The 19832-nt window shown below is 30.9% G+C and overlaps 1 protein-coding gene across 2 annotated transcripts in view; it reads right to left on the reverse strand.

The window, feature by feature from the left end:
- The window catches only part of LOC115889519 (UDP-glucose:glycoprotein glucosyltransferase), a 30893-nt gene extending 13660 nt beyond the window's left edge, over window positions 1–17233 (reverse strand). Inside the window, exons 1-14 of one of the 2 annotated variants that reach the window (XM_030909541.1) lie at window positions 17038–17233; window positions 16738–16961; window positions 16452–16681; window positions 16206–16394; window positions 15945–16117; window positions 15689–15884; window positions 15434–15632; window positions 12244–12479; window positions 11942–12190; window positions 6026–6208; window positions 3400–3627; window positions 3155–3325; window positions 938–1129; window positions 627–876 (exon numbers count right to left, since the gene is read on the reverse strand). In XM_030909541.1, the coding sequence (XP_030765401.1) occupies window positions 627–876; window positions 938–1129; window positions 3155–3325; window positions 3400–3627; window positions 6026–6208; window positions 11942–12190; window positions 12244–12479; window positions 15434–15632; window positions 15689–15884; window positions 15945–16117; window positions 16206–16394; window positions 16452–16681; window positions 16738–16960 (2719 nt within the window). In that variant the 5' untranslated portion in view covers window position 16961; window positions 17038–17233. The remainder of the gene's footprint in view (window positions 1–626; window positions 877–937; window positions 1130–3154; window positions 3326–3399; window positions 3628–6025; window positions 6209–11941; window positions 12191–12243; window positions 12480–15433; window positions 15633–15688; window positions 15885–15944; window positions 16118–16205; window positions 16395–16451; window positions 16682–16737; window positions 16962–17037) is intronic. The other variant, XM_030909540.1, reaches the window with a different exon arrangement.
- Between the last annotated feature and the right edge of the window lie 2599 nt (window positions 17234–19832).

A 19832-nucleotide genomic window follows, 5' to 3' on the forward strand; every position in this document is an offset into this window, starting at 1 on the left:
CCACAAAATTTCAAATCAAATTCAAATGTGTCAAATTAATCGTCAAACAGAACTGTCAAGGATCCCCACCCTAGAGTCCTTTTTTAGCCCACCATGCATGAATACATGGATAGCATTACGCTCCTTCCTTAATCTTTTTATTCAAAGTCTCCGAGTAATAAATAAAAATTTAATTTGGTTAGGTTAGGTTTGTGTAGGTAACTAGTAAGGTAAGTATAGTTCAGATAGTTCGCTAAATTTGCTTATATAAAGTTAGAATATGACTGATTTACAACGCAACAATAATTGTCAACTAGAAACCGAGAGAGAAACCATGTAAGAGATAATGAAAGATAAAAATAATTTATTTTTGTCTCACAAATTAAGTAAATTTTTGTGCAATTATCCGCTAACTAAACAGTATTATTACTGAAATTAGTTATTTTAAATGATTATACCATCCCGGTACAACATAAATAGCATACAAAAAACGACCAGAGAAGCGTTTCAACTTGATGTAGATTTCCGCCATCGGTTTTTGTACAACAAATTGTATTATCAGCTGAAGTTCTGAAATCGTCCCATAACCGTACAAAATGTGTGTGTGTGTGTGTGTTGATAAGAAACCTATAACATCTGCTACTTACCATAATCTTCGTCGTCATCTGTAGCCGCAATAGCGGCATTTATCTTATCTAAATATGAAGCACCGGTAAATCTTTCCAATAAGGAAAAATCATCCCCTGTAAACAATTCATCTTCGTTTAATGGACCAAGTACCCTTCCATTAGCAACAATGGCACGTTCAGATGCTTTAAGATTCAGTACTTTTTGACTGTAGACTCTGAGCATTTTTAAATTAAGTTCCTGCGCTTCGACTCTGGACCAAACTTCAGACTTAAAAAGATAATGTTCAGATCAGTAAAAAACATTTCAATGGAATATATGGGTTTCTTACTGAAATGTCCAACTTGTCACCTTTTTCTAATTTTTCGTTAGTATCTGGATCTCTCAAAAGCGCGAGCATCGTATTTAAAGCTCCATCAGAGGGCAGCACTTCAAGTAAAGCCAAGACCAGTTTATTATACAAATTGTTCTTATTTCCGTTGACGTTTGGTAGAAAACTTACTCTTATGTCACTTTCTAACTTCTAAAATAGAAATATTAAGTATCTTTATTTAATGCATAAAAATTGTAAATAAGAAACAAAATTAGTGCGACCGCGAAGGTACTTTAATATGACAATTAAGTAAAGTGTAAAGTTCATAAGAATTAATATATCCAATTGATTCATAATGACTTGACACGTAGTAAATAAAATGTAAATATACATGAAATAAAACATAATTAGGTAACTGTAAATGAATTTCAAAGTTGATTGGATTACTTCATCTGACAGTATATTCGATACCAAATAAACTTTTAGTTACGTCATCAAGGGTGCGATTATTAAATTCATGTTGCCAACCCTGGACATATTCGGCCCAGTGTGACTAACTGGAATTTAAATTTCCCGCTGGCGATTTAGGTCGTAACTCTGTAAAAATGTCAAGTTGTCACATTTATTTATTTCCTGACATTTTGAGTCGTTTTGACACTTTTTGTGTCAAAACTTGTATTACAAATTTTCGGTTTAAGTGAAATGTGTTATAATACTTTTAAGCTTTAATATTTTTTACTAGCAGACCTTGGAGTCGACAATGGTTCTTTTTAGAACCGCTTGTAGTGCAAAGTTTACAAGATGCCAAACTTAACAGCCATTGCTAAAAACTCATCGCAAGCTTATTAGAATATTTTGAATGAGAAACCCGTAATAATGGCCCTTTTTGTCACCCGACTACTTTTAAGAAGGTGAGTTTTGTTGATGTAAATAATAACTGTTTATATATTTATGATTAATTAATTTTTGTTTCCTAAAATATTTTGATTAAAAGAAAATAAATAAAGTCGGCAACTCTGTGCTGGTCAAGCTTATTTACGTGACTAAAAGTTTATTTGGTATGATTTATATTATATAATTATTTTTTAGTAAGTTGTTAAATTAATTCCCATGTTTTTTTCCAGATAACGGTCGGAACAAATGTAACTATTTTTGAAGTCTCTTTCAAAGATTCACACACAAAATTTTCACTTTACGACACGTCTATCCACATTTATACACTTTAGATAAAACCAATTGTAAAACAATCAAGAAATAACATAAACTCAAAAGGCACAAAAAAACGTCAAAATTCAAATTAAGTTCAAATGCCTCAAATGAAATGTCAAACAAAACTAACTAAAGAAAGTGTTTCCATGATGTCCAGACCCTTTCTTTAGTTTTTTTTTATTTAATGATGTAGATCCACCACTATCACAGATTAGGTATACTATATGTATACAGATAAAAATCTTGCCCCTAATTCGTGGTATGAAATTTGTTTTTTATGACGATGAGTAAAGGAGTAAAATTTCCTGTGCGCAAAAATAAACTCGCGTTTAAACAGCGTAATAACTGGGCCGGTCAGGCGCTATGCACAATTTTAGAGGCCATAAGTGGGCGTGCTGTGTGCGCAAGCTAGTAACTTAACTAGTGCGCGACTCCGAAAATTGGAACCACTTAAAACAATGCTTTTGACGATAAGTTTATAATCTGTATAATCTGTGCTACTATATCATTAAATACAGTACTACAGTAACCACTAAAAAAACATTATCTTAACATAATCATATTATTATATATTAATCTTTATTATTGAGATATTAAAAACCAATTCAGTCGGTTCAATTAAAAAAGAAACATTTTGACATATGCCATGTGGCGACTGGCGACCGATATGGCGTCAAATTACAAAATTGCCTTTTACAATCATTTGCTCTATAAAGTAAAATCAAGAGCTGCGCGGTATCTTAAATTATACAACAAATTTAAACATTTTTGCCAAAATTTCATTTAGCAGGTTTATAGACTTTAGTGTCCATGTCGATATGATTGACGATTGATGACGTGCATAGGAAAATGTTTTGAGATTACAATATTTTAACTTAGTATGAAAAAAGTGTAATTTAAATTTCCCTAAAAATGACTACAAGGTAAGAAAAAAACCATGAATCAACCTTTACAAATTATACCAAAAAATAGTGGAAACCGAAATAGACACACTGTAAATAGAAAAACATCTGAAATAATAATTACCAGATGTTCCAAAGCTTCCAGCAGAAGTTGTCTTGATCTTGGACAATCCAAATCGCCTGCAATCCAATACGAGATGGAATGATATTGCCTTCCTTTCTTAGGTACAGTAAAATATCTTAAATTTTCCACTGCGGTTGCAGTCATGTCTGGGATATTCAATTTCAGCAAAGCCTTCAAAAATAATTTTCAAATGTAGATAAAAATCATAATCGCCAAATTAAAAATTGAAAAAAAAAACAATATACCTCCAGGTTTGTGATACTAATAGATTTCCCAGACATGTCTAAATAAAATGACCTTTCCCGATTTAGAACTCTGTCGTTCAATCTTGGCATTACATTAGGTTGGTCCATTAAATAATTAAATATATCTTGACCCTCTGAAACTTTTCCTCTGTAAACCTGTTTTTGAACAAACGCTGTGTGTTGCATTATTTCTTGAATTACTGCTTCTTCAAAATCGTCAACATTTACCTAAAAATAAAACCATATAGTCAGTCAAATTGGACTCAAAAAAGCTTTTACGGAAAAGTTTTGGGGTAGTTCCAATTTCTTCTATTTATTATGTTTTTTAGGGTGCTGAATTCGAATCTGAGGTTTGCTAACAAAATTTCATGACATGGAATAAAATGCAAGCGTAGAAAAATTGTATTTTTTTGCGATCTTTTGTTTATAACTTTAAAAGTACTTATCAACATTTCGTGAATAATATTTCTATTCAAAATTAAGAACAGAAATTTCCTATATTTAATATTTAAGTATTTTTCTGTGAAGAACTGTTCAGGCTCAACAGCTAGTTAAAATTAGCCTTTATTTGATTGTCTCCGCAAATATCTTTTTTGTACTTCAAAACTCTTAATTTATTATTCGAGTATTTATAGTCGACTATGTGTTTTTTTAGTTTCAAGTTGAATGTCATATAGATAGTTATTTCAACAATTATACCACCTCCGATAATAAAAAAGTAACATTTATATTTAAATTATGCGTAAATATAAGTACAGGTATAGTCAGATGAAAGAATCCATCGTCATCTGTTAAAAGAGATATGTATGAACAGTATAGAGCGCATTATGGGTGGGAATACTTAAATTACCAAATTTAATTGAAAGAAAAAGTAAAACCTCTTGCAATAATAAACAACGCTGTACAGATAGAAAACAGAACTATAATTACAATAATACAATTACTATCCTACTAAAAGCCAAAAATTGAATCACATCAAGCTGAGAAGGATGCCGATGTCCTCATTGCAAAAAGCACTTACGTTGGCACCATTAAATAATTACTTCAAAATAAGAGGAGGATATTCGTCTTATGGTAATTTTGATTGGGCTATGTAGCCCTGATATAAAGAAAGTCTTCTTTCTAAAGCCAGACAAAGGATAAGATGTCTCAAACAGATGTGTCTAGATGTCCTTTCTTGCAGCTAACAAAATTGTGTCCTGATATTATTAATCATGCAATAAATGGGTATGATAGAGTTCAATCTTTATAGGCAATCTTTAACCGGAAAATTAAAATTTCTTAAAGTTTTATAGAATAATAATTACTTAAAATCCGTCATTATAATGTTTTTAAAGATCCCAAGCACATTAAGACGTTATTGCTGAAGTTACAACAGAAATAAGACTGCGCTAGATTTAAGGTACAGAAAATACATATCTTCATTCTATAAATATAACACATAACATTGCTTCACTGTACGATAACATTCACTAAAAGTTTTCTTTCAAGTGCCAGTAGTCCAACCAAACTACATATAATGAGCAAAAGAGAAATTCAAATGAGTACGAGTGGAAAGGTCTTGTTTCAGTCCTAACCATTTTGAATTCCAAACTGTGTTCGATGCTACGGTACGTTTCTTACAAATGCAATTTGTATACATCTGGTCTTTCAGTGAAAAAAAAAATGATTTTGAGGCGACAGCTCAAAATATGCTAATCTTGAACCAGCTTTAGAGCCTAATCGGATTTTCTGAGGTAAAAAATGTAAAGAACCGCATTTGTACAAAATGTCATCTACTTTTATTTTGTATATAGAAGTATTATTCCTGAAAAAATATATATTTTTTCAGGTTTTCAGGTTAAAATATTGTAATCTCAAAACATTTTCCTATGCACGTCATCAATCGTCAATCATATCGACATGGACACTAAAGTCTATAAACCTGCTAAATGAAATTTTGGCAAAAATGTTTAAATTTGTTGTATAATTTAAGATACCGCGCAGCTCTTGATTTTACTTTATAGAGCAAATGATTGTAACAGATATTTTATCTAGATTATAGCTGCAAAAGTTTAAACCGAATTTTATTATGGCTATGTTGGTCACATTGCGCCGTGTTCAGCAATGTCGTCGTTTATTATTTGACAATTATCCTAGTGTCAGTTATTAAAAAATATCGTGTTGTTGAATCTTTTTAATTCTCGTTTTTTGCCTATTTTCATAGTCTTTTTTAAAAAAATGCACTTTTAAGCACAAAATTATCGAGTTTTTGTATTGCATCTCAAAATATGCTAATCTTGAACCAGCTTTAGAGCCTAATCGGATTTTCTGAGGTAAAAAATGTAAAGAACCGCATTTGTACAAAATGTCATCTACTTTTATTTTGTATATAGAAGTATTATTCCTGAAAAAATATATATTTTTGGCAATATAAGCAAAAAACTGCAAATTTTTTACGTTTTTTGCTGCATTTTTTTCAATGTTCCGTTATGAAATTTTGTTAGCAAATACCAGATTCAGATTCAGCGCCCCAAAACACATAAAGAACAAAATAAATCAAAACTATCCCAAAATACAATTTGACTAGACTAATTTAACCAATTATCATCAACGTATACAAAAAATAATATACTTTTAGCGCTACCTTATCATATGGTAACGGAATACCGTTGAGCAATGCTTGTGGAAATACAGAAAGGCCAGTTCTGTCAATAAAATCTTTGGAGAGCTGTCTTCCAAAATCATAATCAGAATCTTCACCTAAAATATCATTTGGATCTTCACTATATTGCGATCTTAACTCTTTCTTCACGTCTTCAACAGTTACCTTAAATATTTAAAATAATATACTTTTAAATACAGTTTAAATAAGTTTTCAGAGATAATTATTGCAATATCTGTAGGCTTACTTATTTAGTAATAAAAATTTTAACTTGTAAGAGTTGTAAGGTTTTATTTAAACCACCAGGTAAAAATAACCAATAAAAATATACAAAAGACGATCAGAAAGCTATATTTTAATTTTTTTGAAAGATTTATTTTCAATTTCACACATAATATTTAGTTTGTCTTTATTTGAGTGAATCGTTTTTTAATTACTTTGGTTTCATCACTGCGACCGCTACCACACAAAATGCTTAGTGACAATTGTCTCCAAGGCTCCAAAGCACTGTGTTGTGTGGTCGTTTTTGTATTAAATGAATCAAAAAATTCAAAAACAGTTCATGCCAAAAAAGCTTAAAATATACAGGGTGTTTCATTAAAAAAAGCGAAGTTACAAATTTTTCTTAACTTTCTGATCGTCTTTTGTATTTTTATTCCACTATTTTCAAAATGTTTCAAAATATTACAAGTAAAACTAATAGTCTATTAGTTATGTCTAACTACATAGCTAACTAGAAACCAATAAACAAATTTCATTCAATGTTGTTAATGTATTAACGATTTCTTAGTATTAAAGTTGCATTATACTAATTACGATCAAATCACATTCCAGGGGAAAAAATCGATAAGCGTCAATTTCTTAATTTTAGGATTTTACAATATTATAGTATATGGTAATCGCAAAACAATTTCCGATGCACGTGATCAACTTTGAGTGACAAGCGATAGCGACAGCGCTGCCAGATTGTGATGGATTTATGAGATGAATCTTAATTTAAAATTGACAAACAACATATGTATTTATTATATAATTTTTTAAAGAGTTTTACGTTTTATTTTTAATTTAATAACTAATAAATAATATTTTCGGGATTAATTGATTTATTTGTTTTATAGCATATTGGCAAAAACTATTAGTTAACTATTATTATTAGTTATTTAGTAATTGATGTACATATTACAACGCCATAAGTGGTAATAACAAGTAAGAGGGTGCTATTAATGCACAAACTAATAATCACAGAATTTAATAAAAACTAAACTAACTTTGAAAGTGATATAATGTGCTTATCAATCAAATTTACTTTTCTGACTGCACTCAAGAGTAATAAAGGACTTTTATTGTGACGTTCTCGTTCAAAATAGTTTGAACAAAAAAAACAGGGAAGCTACAAGCCCTTTTCTTCGACTGTTTAAATGCTTCGGCATATTTTCAAAACACAATTTCAAGAAATGCAATACAAAAACTCGAAAATTTAGTTCTTAAAAGAACTGTTTGTGCTTGAAAGTACAATTTTAAAAAAGAAACTATGAAAATCGGCAAAAAACGAGAATTACTCACAAAGATTCAACAACAACACGATATTATACAAAATAATGAATGACACTAGGATCATAGATAAGATACTATACTAGGATAATAATTGTCAAATAATAAAGGACAACATCGCTGAACACGGCGCAATGTGACCAACATAGCGATAATAAAATTTGGTTTAAACTAATATTTGCAGCTTTAACCTAAATAAAATATCTGTTACAACCATTGGCTCCACAAAGTAAAATGAAGAGCTGCTAGGTATCTTAAATTACACAACAAATATAAACATTTTTGCCAACATTTAATTTAGTCAGTTTAGTGTCAATGTCGATATGATTGATGACGTGCATCGGAAAATGTTTTGCGATTACAATATCTAACTAGCCGCTAAAAAATAAAAAAAAAATAATATATGTTGTTAAAAGAGTGGCAAGTCTAAAGTGCGATGGATCAGACATGTGACAAGACTCTATGGAGACCTAGGGGAACAACAAGTGTGGGATGGCCAAAAGAGAGATGGGTCGAATACGTCAGAACAGTGGCAGGAAGACAATGGATAAGATTGGCTAGAGATCGCGAAGCATGGAAAAACCTAGAAGAGGCCTATATCCAACACTGGATGGAACCAGGCTGAGAAAGAAGAAGAACTGGTCCCTACAAAATGTATAAACTCTGCAGGGCAACAAGTTGTTAAATCCTACGATATATGTCTAGTAATAATATAGAATACATGGAAAGAATCTGATAACCACCAGCCGTCCAGTGCTCTCCTGTAAAACTAGTAAAATAGCGCTTATCATGTTTTTTCCCTGGACCCTTCATATATACTTAACATTTAAAATTATACAGGGTGTCTCAGAAATAAGTGCAAGTATTTTAAGGGGTTGTAAATCTGGTCAAAGGAAACGTTTTTTCTCCTTGTCGTTTTTCAAATAAGTCCAAAATAACCGAGTTATTTTACTTTTTATTTTCTTTCATGTAAATTTAAGCTACTACCTATATTGCCATATTATCAAGAAATCATGTTTATTAACTTAAAACTAAAAAAATTTCCAAAATTTTTTTCAAAAAATTCCAAATTTTCAATTTTTTTTTTCGCAAAAAATACCTCATAGGCGTGTTTCTCAGGCCGAAATATACTACCAGTTAAAATACTTGCACTTATTTCTGGGACACCTTGTATAATAACTTATACAGTCGTTGTATACTAAAATAATTTAATCTAAACAATAATTTATTATGTAAATCTTAAAATACCTAAGTATAATTAGTATTTACGGCATTCATTCGAAATTTTATATTGTTTCAAAAACATTATAATAGTCTAATTTTTATTATCGCTCAGCACTAAAAGTCTATTGTATGAAAATACACTTTTCAAATTCCAACGGAGATTTTTATCTACGAAAAATAAATGTTGTGTAAACTAAAAATGGTAGTTTTCTATAGTGTAAGTCAACACCTGTTTATTTTGTACTGTTTTATATTTTACTTTAATTATACAAAAATATACATATAATATAATTTTATAATAAGTTTTATTTAAAAAATCTTATAAAAGAAGCCTATTGACCTATATGTTAAAATAATAAATTGTTATGTATGTATATACAGGGTGGCGCACCTCATTCGCCTCGGTTGATTATACGAAAACGGAAAGATGTAGAAATAAAAATTTTTATGAGGATTCGTCCTATTGCTGCTAAAAGTCACTAACATTTTTCCGAACAACCAAATTCAATCACTAACTATGTTTTGAAGCGGAGAATCGATTGCAAAAGTCATTAACTACGATTTCTGGCTATTTATGTTTTATTTTAATACCGAATAGTTACTAACTATAACATCTTTATGCAATGCAATTCATCTTTAGACGCATTTTTCTCGGAAGTAATAAAAAGTAAGTTAGTGACTTTTGGTAGCAATGGGACGATATGTGGGGAGGCAATGTGTACAATTTAAAATTATATTGAAATATACAGGGTGTTTCAGAACTAAGATCCATACCAAAGTTATATTTTTCATTATGGAATACCCGCTATTTTATTTCATTTTTGCATTCTGGGGCCCAAAAAATATTTATTATAAGGGTTAGGTTAGGTTAGTCATTTTCAATATGTTTAAAATTTTTGGTTTTTAAGATATTTAAATATGCATGCTACAATAGAATAGATTATCAACACCCTGTACATTACTTTTCAGAATTAATTCTTGTGTTGAGTTTATAGGTAGAGAAATAAACTTGCTTCCTTAAATTTATACAGGCGTACCAAAAATTGCTGATCTATTTTAAGGATTTATTTTACATAATAACTTCGTTATTTCACATGCAACACCCTGTATTTTTTTAAATAAATCAAAGCAGTATTAAATGCTCTTTTAAACTGTATTAGGGTTTCCTATACCTATCTAGTTCAGATTTTGAATAAAAAGCGATTAATCAATAAAATGACAATCAAGATGGCTGGTATCGCTATGGCAATTTTCTAGTTACAGTTAGGAACTATTTTCAAAATCGACATTAGTTTATGGACATTATTATTCAGATTTATAACAGTTTACTTAAATTTACCTACAATAGTTTAATAAGTAAGTATTCAATATTTTCTGAAGAAAAATAAAACAGTACTTATCTGCTGGTGGAACGAATGGATACGTTACTAGTGATTTTATTTTGTGAGGAAAATTGCTTCTTGACCTCAAGGTTCTTGGCTTATTCTGAAAGATATCCGTTCCTTTGAAAAACTACTTGTCCTATGGTAATATGGTTTATAAAAAATCTAGACAGAAACCTGTCGTTGGAAGTGAACAAAATGAATTTGCTGTAATTGGCTCTTTTATAGAAATTCCATTTATCTACAAGTCATCCTAAAATAAATCAAAGAACTACTACATCGTTTTTTTTTTTAGTGTTGTATTTGAAATAACGAAGTGTAAATTATTAGTTTATGTAAAATAAATATTTAAAATAGACTTGATTGATACCCCTGTATACATTAAATAAAGCAATGAAATTCATCAGTAAAGTTCATTTCTCTGGCTTAAAAGTCAGCACAAGAATTAATTCTGAAAAGCAATGTACAAGGTGTTGACAATTTTTTTTATTATAGCATGCATATTTAAATACCTTTAAATATCTCAAAAACCAAAGCTTGTCAACATATTTAACCCTTATAATAAATGTCTTATTTTGTGTCCAATGATCCAAATATGAAATAAAATACCGGGTGTTCCATAAGAAAAAATATAACTTTGGTGTAGATCCTAGTTCTGATATACCCTGTGCAATTCAAAATAATTTTAAAGTATGCACATACTCTTCTCACATACCCATGCAGAAATTTTTCTACATCTTTCCGTTTTCATATAATCAAAACCGAGGCGAATGAGGTGCGCCACCCTGTATACAGAAACAGTTACAATTGAAATAAAAAACGAAGAAGGCGAAAAATAAAATTTTAATGTAACTACAAGCGGCGCTAATTTCATACCAACAGGCGAGAAATACAGTCGCCGATCTTTATATCCATCTTTAGTGACAACTTAACAGTACATTTTAAAATAGGTTAGGGATATTGATGTTAAAATATCAAATGTACCAACTGTCTAATAGGACTAATTCTATCTTCTTAGATATAATAAGCAGTAACATACGGTCCTAGACACTTTATCTGCGTGGTCTGTATTTTAATGCATGCGACAGAGATAAATATAAATGATCACGTGACAGAGAGAGACAAAATAAAAAAAGCATACAGTGTTGCCGGTTTTTACGTGTGTAGGCAAGGATATGTGTGGATAGGTAATAAACTTCGACTTTTTCTCTTACCTTGTCTTGTCGGCCCAGTATAAGTATATTATCTTTTTTTATATATATTATTTTAAATAAATAACTTATAAAAAAGAAACCATTTTAAAAACTTTCATCGCTACTGAAATAATACTATATTTAATTTAAGTATAATCTATTACAGCTGTAGTAAAATGAGTAACTGATTGTGAAAAATAAGTTCCAACCCTATAGATGCAACATTTTTCGTAAACGCCTACTTGTGCAGTTTGAAATTTTGATGCAAAATCCGGCAATACCGCATAGAAGAAATGTATCACCCCAACTTTTATCTCTTTTTAATACATTTGATTTGTCATTAATGTGTCTACATCATTGTCTTACACGTTAAAATCTAGACCAGGCTTTTACTGTCCCAGTTGCTGTCTCTCAGTTTAATTTAAAAGTAGACTTGATTGTTTATAATTTTTAGGACATTATCTGTCGAAATAATCAATGTATAACATTGTGAGACATTTATCATTGACATTAAAAGTTAAAATTACAAAAAAATATTAAATACTAACCTGATTATCATCAGCCCTTTTCATGATACTCCTTAAAAACGAAAAAGCTGTAAGGGCATCTTTACTTTGTTGAACATAATTAAATGCACATAGCATAGCTACACCCGCATCCTGCAATCCAGTTACTGATTTGGAAGCGTTCACATTGAAAACTACTCCTACTCGAATAGGCGAAACATGAACTACAAATGATTCGATCAACTTAAATAAAGGGCGCACTTTACTATCAATCGGATCAACAATAAGTACCTAAAAATAGTATTTATATATGTGATTCAAAAACATATTCCCTTTATAGTTACTAAATTGAACAAATTTCTTCTGATTTGTCTGATCATGCCTGGAAAAGTTGGTCTCAATAGTTCCATTAAACTACTAGACCAATATCGATACTTTGAATCTTTTTCAATATCGTTGAGCCAGTTAACTGACGAATCTCTAATGTCGATGGCAAATTCTGAGGAACTGCCGCTTTCGCTAAAATCCAGATGTAGCAAAGACTTCATTCGTTTATTACCAATTCCAAGAGAATAAAGACCTATAAATTTAAGCAAATCAAGAAATATGAATAAGGAACATAATTAACTAGTAGCGCCACCCTTGTATTTATTTTCCGCCAGTCGATATAAGTAGAGAGATTGTTGGCAGCATGCAGGACACTTCAGTTGAGATCCGTCATTCGTGCTATGAATTTTGATCGTTGAGTCCCAGAACAGAGTCAGATTAACGGTGAAAATGTTTACTAGCAGACCTTGCACTCGAACACTGTTCTTTTTAGAACCACTTCTAGTGCGAAGTATACAAGATAGCTTAATAGCCGTAAAAAAACTCATCGCAACTTTATTAGAATATTTCGAACGGGAAAGCGGTAGTAATGGCCCTTTATGTCCCTTAAGTGCTGTTAAGAAGGTGCGTTTTGTTGATGCAAATAATAACTGTTTATATTTATAATTAATTTATTTTTCCTAAAATATTTTGATCAAAAGAAAATATATAAAAGTGGGCAATGCTGTGCCGGTCAAACTTAATCACGTGACTAAAAGTTTATTTGGTGTGAACTTGTATAGGTATAGTAGATAATAATAGGTAGCTGAAAATCTCTGATACAATAACATATTAATACATAGTATTTAGGATATCCTGAAGCATTATTCCTATCCTTTTTAAACTACTACTAACTTTTGAACTAATATATTAAAAACTATGCACAACATATTTTTAATTTAAATGGAAGATTTAAAGGTTAAAAATATTAAATTTGGTTCTGGTTGCCTAAAATTCGTTTCATTAGTTTTATATATTCATTTAATTAGTTTTATACATTTATGTGAGACAGAATTAACCAATTTGTATCTCTGAAATATCTGAAAAAACTTAATAAATGTACCCGAGGGCATTTGAAAGATTAAAACTCCAAATTGTAAACGTTAGTATTTAATATAGACATTTAGCAAGCGACAACGTGGCAACCCCAGACCGTTCTTTGTCGCCGAAATTATGGGATTCCCCAGTAAACTATTATACTATTACATAAATTTAGCTACTGATTTGCTGTTTTATTTTGCAAATTGCAGTATGCGGTGTTGATAATTAGTCTGCAATATAAATATGCCCAGAAAAGATAATGTGTCCTGAATACCTATTTGAAGACTTAAAGTAAATAATGTACCAAAATCATTATTTCCAGATAAACAAAAATTTTTTGTTACATAAACCAATGTATAAGAATGGCGCGGCGGTGTCTCTGTTAAGAATTTTTGTCAATGCAATCAATAGTTGTGGGACTTAATGCTTTATATATGTTGCTGATTATGAAACTTTTTACAAATAAAACATGACAAACCGATTTTTTGCCACTTAGCACATTATTTACTTCCAGTCTTCATTTGTTCTCAATTTATAGGCTTGGTACATTTCAACTGATTTCAAAATTTCCGAATGCAGCGTTCAAACGGCAGAAATCAGAAGTTTTCGCTCTGGATTTCACGCCGTCTCGGTTGCAGTTCATGATGATACTGAAATCATGGCTTTGTGACAATATACAGGGTGGTCCGAACTGTATTCCGGAAACTTCGGCAGCATATTCTGCAGATAAAAATAAGTAAAAAAGTTCTTATAAAGGTATGTCCTAAAATGCTTAGTTTCGGAGATACAGGGTGTAGAATTTAATTTTTATTTCGATTTTTTCCATATATTTCTGAAGTAACGTCAATATTTGGATGGAAATTGGTGTCTGGGAATTTTTTGACATGACAAATTTGATTTTGATGTCAATATGACTCCTACTAGTAGAGGGCGCCACCTACATATTTTTTAACTGGCTTGAAGAGTAATAACTTTTCGTCCGTACCTGTATAAAACTACTGAGTAAAAAAATATGCATTTACAACGTTTTCTACGTGAAAAAGGTCTCTTGGTAAAAATCGCTACGAGTAATGGTTTTCAAGATATTTGGAATCGAAATTATCAATACCTGTCATCAATGACATAAATTAAACATGTTGACTAAATAGTTATTAGACTGAAATCATAAATTTGAAATGTTTTTGTGATAAAAGTTCAACAGAAACTGTTTTATCGTCATTTTTTGCAGAAAAATTTATGATTAATTTAAAAAAAAAAAAAAATTCCCAAATTTATTATTTCAGTGAAATAACTATCTACTCAATGTGTTTATTTTTCGTCAATAATGACATGTATTGACTATTTACATTCTAAATATCTTGAGAACGGTTGCTCGCAGCGATTTTTACCAAGAGACATTGTTTACGTAAAAAGTCACAGAAATGTATATTTTTTTAACTCAGTAGTTTTTTTAACTCAGAAAAGTTATTACTGTTCAAAACAGTTGAAACACACAGTTGTGTTACACACGTAGGTGGCGCCCCCTATAAATAGAAAGCATATTGACAGCAAAATCAAATTTCTCATGCCAAAAAACTTCTAGACACCAATTTTCATCCAAATATACACTTTCCTTCAGAAATTATTTGGAAAAAATCTAAATAAACATGAAACTTCTACACCCTGTATCTCCGAAACTAAGCCATTTTGGGACATACCTTTATATTATTTTTATCTGCAGAATATGCTGTTGAAGTTTCTGGAATACAGTTCGGACCACCCTGTATATGAAATTAACTGAATGACTTTTCCAACCAATTTTCTTTGCATTAATTTTAAATTCTCGGAAATTGCTTGTTTATTCTCGTTCGTTTTCGAAGAAAACTCAAAAAATAAATTCTGGAGCATTTTATAACACTACTCACATAATTATAAGATTCATAATTATTTTCTGTACTCAAAACTTTGTAAATTGTTGTACACCTCTAGTAAGTGCTAGACTACCTTTTGCCAGTCGCGGCTTTGTGCAACAAATCAACCATATCCGGAAGCACCAGTAACCTTGTGACGCAAATACAAAGTAGCAGAAACAGATCAATAGATCTAGCAAAAAGTGGCGCTACTAGTTCATTTATACTATCTTATTACCTTCCATGGTTCTTAATTCCTGCCTTAATATCTCTAAAATCCCATAGATATCAACTACATCAATATCATAGAACATTCCATTAATAAAAAGAGCCGTATCAGATGGTTGAAGATTAAGGGTCGATGCAAAAATGTCAGAATTAATTTTCATTTCTTTTTTCATATCGGGATTAACAACAGTTTGAACCAAAGATTTAGCCTATAACAATTAAAATTTTCAAATTTCTTTTTAATTATTGTTTTACCCAAACATACTTGCATTGGAAAATTTTGAGCAATGTTTGTTAACACTTTCAAACTTTCATCTTTGGGTGCATTCATAATCCGTTCTGCAGCTTGCAAACTTAACTCTTGAAACTGCCAAACTTTTAAAGGAACCAGCTCATTTGAAGAGTCCTCTAAATGATGTTTAAACTTATCCAGGTTTTTTCTTAAATCTGGGAACAACTTTCTAAAATAGAGTTAATTAAAAGTAAATTCCTTTCCTTTTCAATATCTATAGTGATTTTACTTTAATTTTGCAAAATCAAATCCCTCAATCTCAATATCTTCTTCTTCCTGTGAAGACTCTTCTGAAGCCTTATTTTCTTTAACTTCAGTATCATCCTGTGATTTATATTCTGTAGATTTTATTTGGAGTTCTACCCCATAACCTGATAGTCTCAATCTTTTATTAGTCTTAGTCTACAAATAGTTTACTCAATGAAATTTAACATTACAACTATATTAGTGGATTTTTAAATAACTTTATAAAATATTATAAGTAGTTTACCTGAACGTAATGTCTCAAAACATAATCTATTTTATTATCAATTGCTTCCTTCTTGAGTAACCGATGAAACTGAGAAAAACATTCTGTTCCTAATTCACCATAAAGCACTACAGCTAATGACCTGTTTGCCGAACCAGGAAAATGGTTATCAACTCTAAACAGCTCAGGTGGTTGTTGTACATCTGTCGGCTGTTTAAATAAAATAGTAATATATATTTGGAGATATATTTAACAATTTATACATACATTATCTATAAACTTTGACAGTTGATTTATATCACAGGTCATTTTTCCACCAACATCAGCTATACATGCACAATCAGGTAAATGTTTTTCATTAGCAATCTGACCAAACATTTGTACTTTTGGAGAATAGATATGTAAAGAGAGTGACAACTTTAATACTGAAAGCTGCATTGGTGCCAGTAATGCCTCTGCATGTTTCAATAATAAATTATACTTATTCTTGTCATTTTCTAAAAGAATTCCAACATAAAAGGATCATATTTTTGTGTAAAAAAATCATATGTACCTATATTATTTAATGGTGGGCTTAAATTCGAAATAGAATCGATATAATCCCAAAAAAGTTGCGGGTTTTCTTCAGCCAAATATTCAGCTACTTCTAATACCAATGGTGTTGTTTCCCATTTTGCCTCTAGTAAAGTTGTAACTGACTTTGATTTCTTCTTTGATATTACAGAAGAAAATATCGTTAAAAACACGAACAACCTGCATATTCGTTTTATTTCCATTCTAGAAATCAAATTTTACTTACACCTATTAACCTCAAATATTCTAAGAAAAAAACAAAAACTATTCTATTAATTACCTCAGTAATAAGCAGCTAAGTTTACCTAAATATGTAAATCTAAACAGTATATAATTTTTAACTTAACTCTACCCTAAAATACAAAAACATTGTATGATAATTTTCGTTTACTCAAATTCAAAGACCAGCTGTAGCGGTGTTGTGCCTTGTGTGGGGAAAAATGAATTTTCAACTTTTAACTTTTAACCAATGAAAATTTGACAACACAAAAATTGGGTTTGATTTAAAAAAAAAAGCATAGGTCTCGTAGAGGTGAGTACCAGGGTTCGGAAGTAGTTAACTAAGACGTAATTTACCTGATTAACTACGTGTAGTTTTTCTTCAAAAACTACGTCTTTTCCCATTCATTAACTACATGAAAACTACGTTAATAAACTATGTATTGATATTATGAATATTTTTCCTTTGTATCAGGTGTAATAGAGATAATATGATGTAAATGATGGCTTAATTTTCATTTCCGTTTCCGGTTATTCAATGGCGGGCCCTCTTTCAGTTCAAATGTATTTTGTATTTTTTTCTTTTCATAAATAAAACCAAAAAATAATTTATTCACATATATTTATTTGAAATATGGAACAACGTGACTAAATAAATATAAAAATATAGAGGATTGTATTGTTTCAATACCAATTAGTTAATTATATGTACTTTTAACGTAAATTAGTTAAGGTATAAGCATGACTTACAGTAATTTGTAAATAAACACACGTATTCGCAGACTTCAAGGACAGAAAACGGACACAGGGACATGAAAACAGGAGCCTTATACAAAACCTGGGTATACCAAAACCTGAAAACAGAAAAACAAATTTTTTTATACTAAAATTAACAATGTAAAAATATCAATATTAAATTTATTTAATATTGATATATTAGGTATAAAATATAAATATACTGTTTAAAAAAGCGTCCATTATTCCCAAAGAGACCTGGCTTATAAATTAAAAAAAGAAGCAAAAAGAGACTTTTAGTCGGATAACATAATCAGATTATCAGTCCGATTTATTGCATTATTGACAATAAATCGCACATACTGGACATAACTAATGTTGGCTATAGTTAAAAATGATCTTACCTTTGTGTAAATTGTTTCCATTTTCAAAAAATCGCCGATCAAAGAGATTATAACACCATTTTCTTGCATCTAAAAAATGTAAAAACTGTTTATTTACTACCTATTTTTCAAATACATGGGACATACCTATTACTGCAGAAACGTCATTTTCTCCAGGATTCTTCATGTAATATATATTTTATATACTTTATTACCTTTATAATTATAAATTTCAGCCGAAATATTTAATTGAACTTCCAAAACGAAACTAAACGGAATGAATTAAAATGGCGTCGAATATTTTCGAATTTGTTCTAGAACAAATCTGAAGTTGTCTCTGAAACTGAAATCTGTCAATTCTAAACTGTGAAGTTAGACAATAGTTAGACAAAAACAATGCTGTCCTTGTCTAGGCGGCCATACTTGTCGTGAGGAGAATGACAGGAATGACACTAATGACTGTTTCCAATTTTTAGAGGTGGGCCAGTCTGCGATTTTTGTGGAGCTGCTGAGCTGCTACGCTCTGCGACTGCTCCAATAAACTGCGACAAGTAGCAGCGATTTTTCGGAGCAATTAACCTATAAATTAAAAATGTAGTTTTATAGGTTAATTGCTCCGAAAAATCACACTCAATATTCGGCTGTTCGGCACCGTTCGTTGCATTTACTAAAAAAGTACAGGACTATAGGTGTGATTATGATAGGCAACATCATCGTCTAGTTTTTATTTATTTATATCGTATGATCGAAAAAACGGCGTCAGCGATAGCTATGAAATGAAGATTGCTGGCATTTTATATGTAAAATTTATGGGGAATGTTATCGATTGTCATTTCCAAGCCAACTGGACGCCGTTTTTTATTTCGATCAGTAGTGGCGATTTTAACGTCTGTGCAATCGGGGTAAGTCACCGACGGGCCCCAAGCCTCCCGGGCCCTTGCGAACAAGATTCGAACTTTTCCGAACTACGGGCCCCTAGAGCTCTTAAAATCGCGGCTGTACGGTACTATACTGATGTCTTAGTTTGATAGATGTTGCTATATTTTTTTAGTCTATTCAGAAGAATTTGAGTGTTTCTAAGTACCAAGCACTTTGCTATAAATATCTTAAAGAGTCTGTTCATTTTCACAGAGTGGTGGCCCATGGTAAAAACTTAATGTTATATTCAATTCAAAGTCGAAACTGTCAAAAAAATCTTTATTAGTGACCGGTTTCGGCTATTTAGCCATCATCAGACCTTAAAAATAGATATAAATAATAAAACTTATATGAATGTATAAGATCAAATAAAAGATTTAGGATATACAACAAAACACAGATACAAAATTAACTAACAAATAAACATACTAACAAGTTAAAAATTACCTTTGTCAAAAACATCTGTTTGTGATTAATATATAATACATAAATATCTTATTTAGATTCATGAAAGAAAAAGCGAACGCTGCTACGTTTCCCGTTCCCAAACTCCCAACAGCTCCAGTACACAGAATATACTCAATATACTATGCTCCAGTCGACTGCGACCTGCGACGACTGTGACTGGAACAGTCTGACCGGGCGACGGGGCTAGGAGCATTTTCAGAATTTACACTATTGCCTGCTATTGCTCCTATTGCTACTCACGAGCGCAGATGTCCTAAACTTGTAAACTGCTCCGAAATGTCACTGCGATTTTCTTGGAACTGGAGCAGTACATACTGCGACGTTAGTGGAGCTGTGACAAAGTAGCGGACTG

This window comes from Sitophilus oryzae, unplaced genomic scaffold, assembly GCF_002938485.1.
Source record: "Sitophilus oryzae breed Bouriz unplaced genomic scaffold, Soryzae_2.0 scaffold_815_pilon_pilon, whole genome shotgun sequence".
NCBI lineage: Eukaryota > Metazoa > Arthropoda > Insecta > Coleoptera > Curculionidae > Sitophilus > Sitophilus oryzae.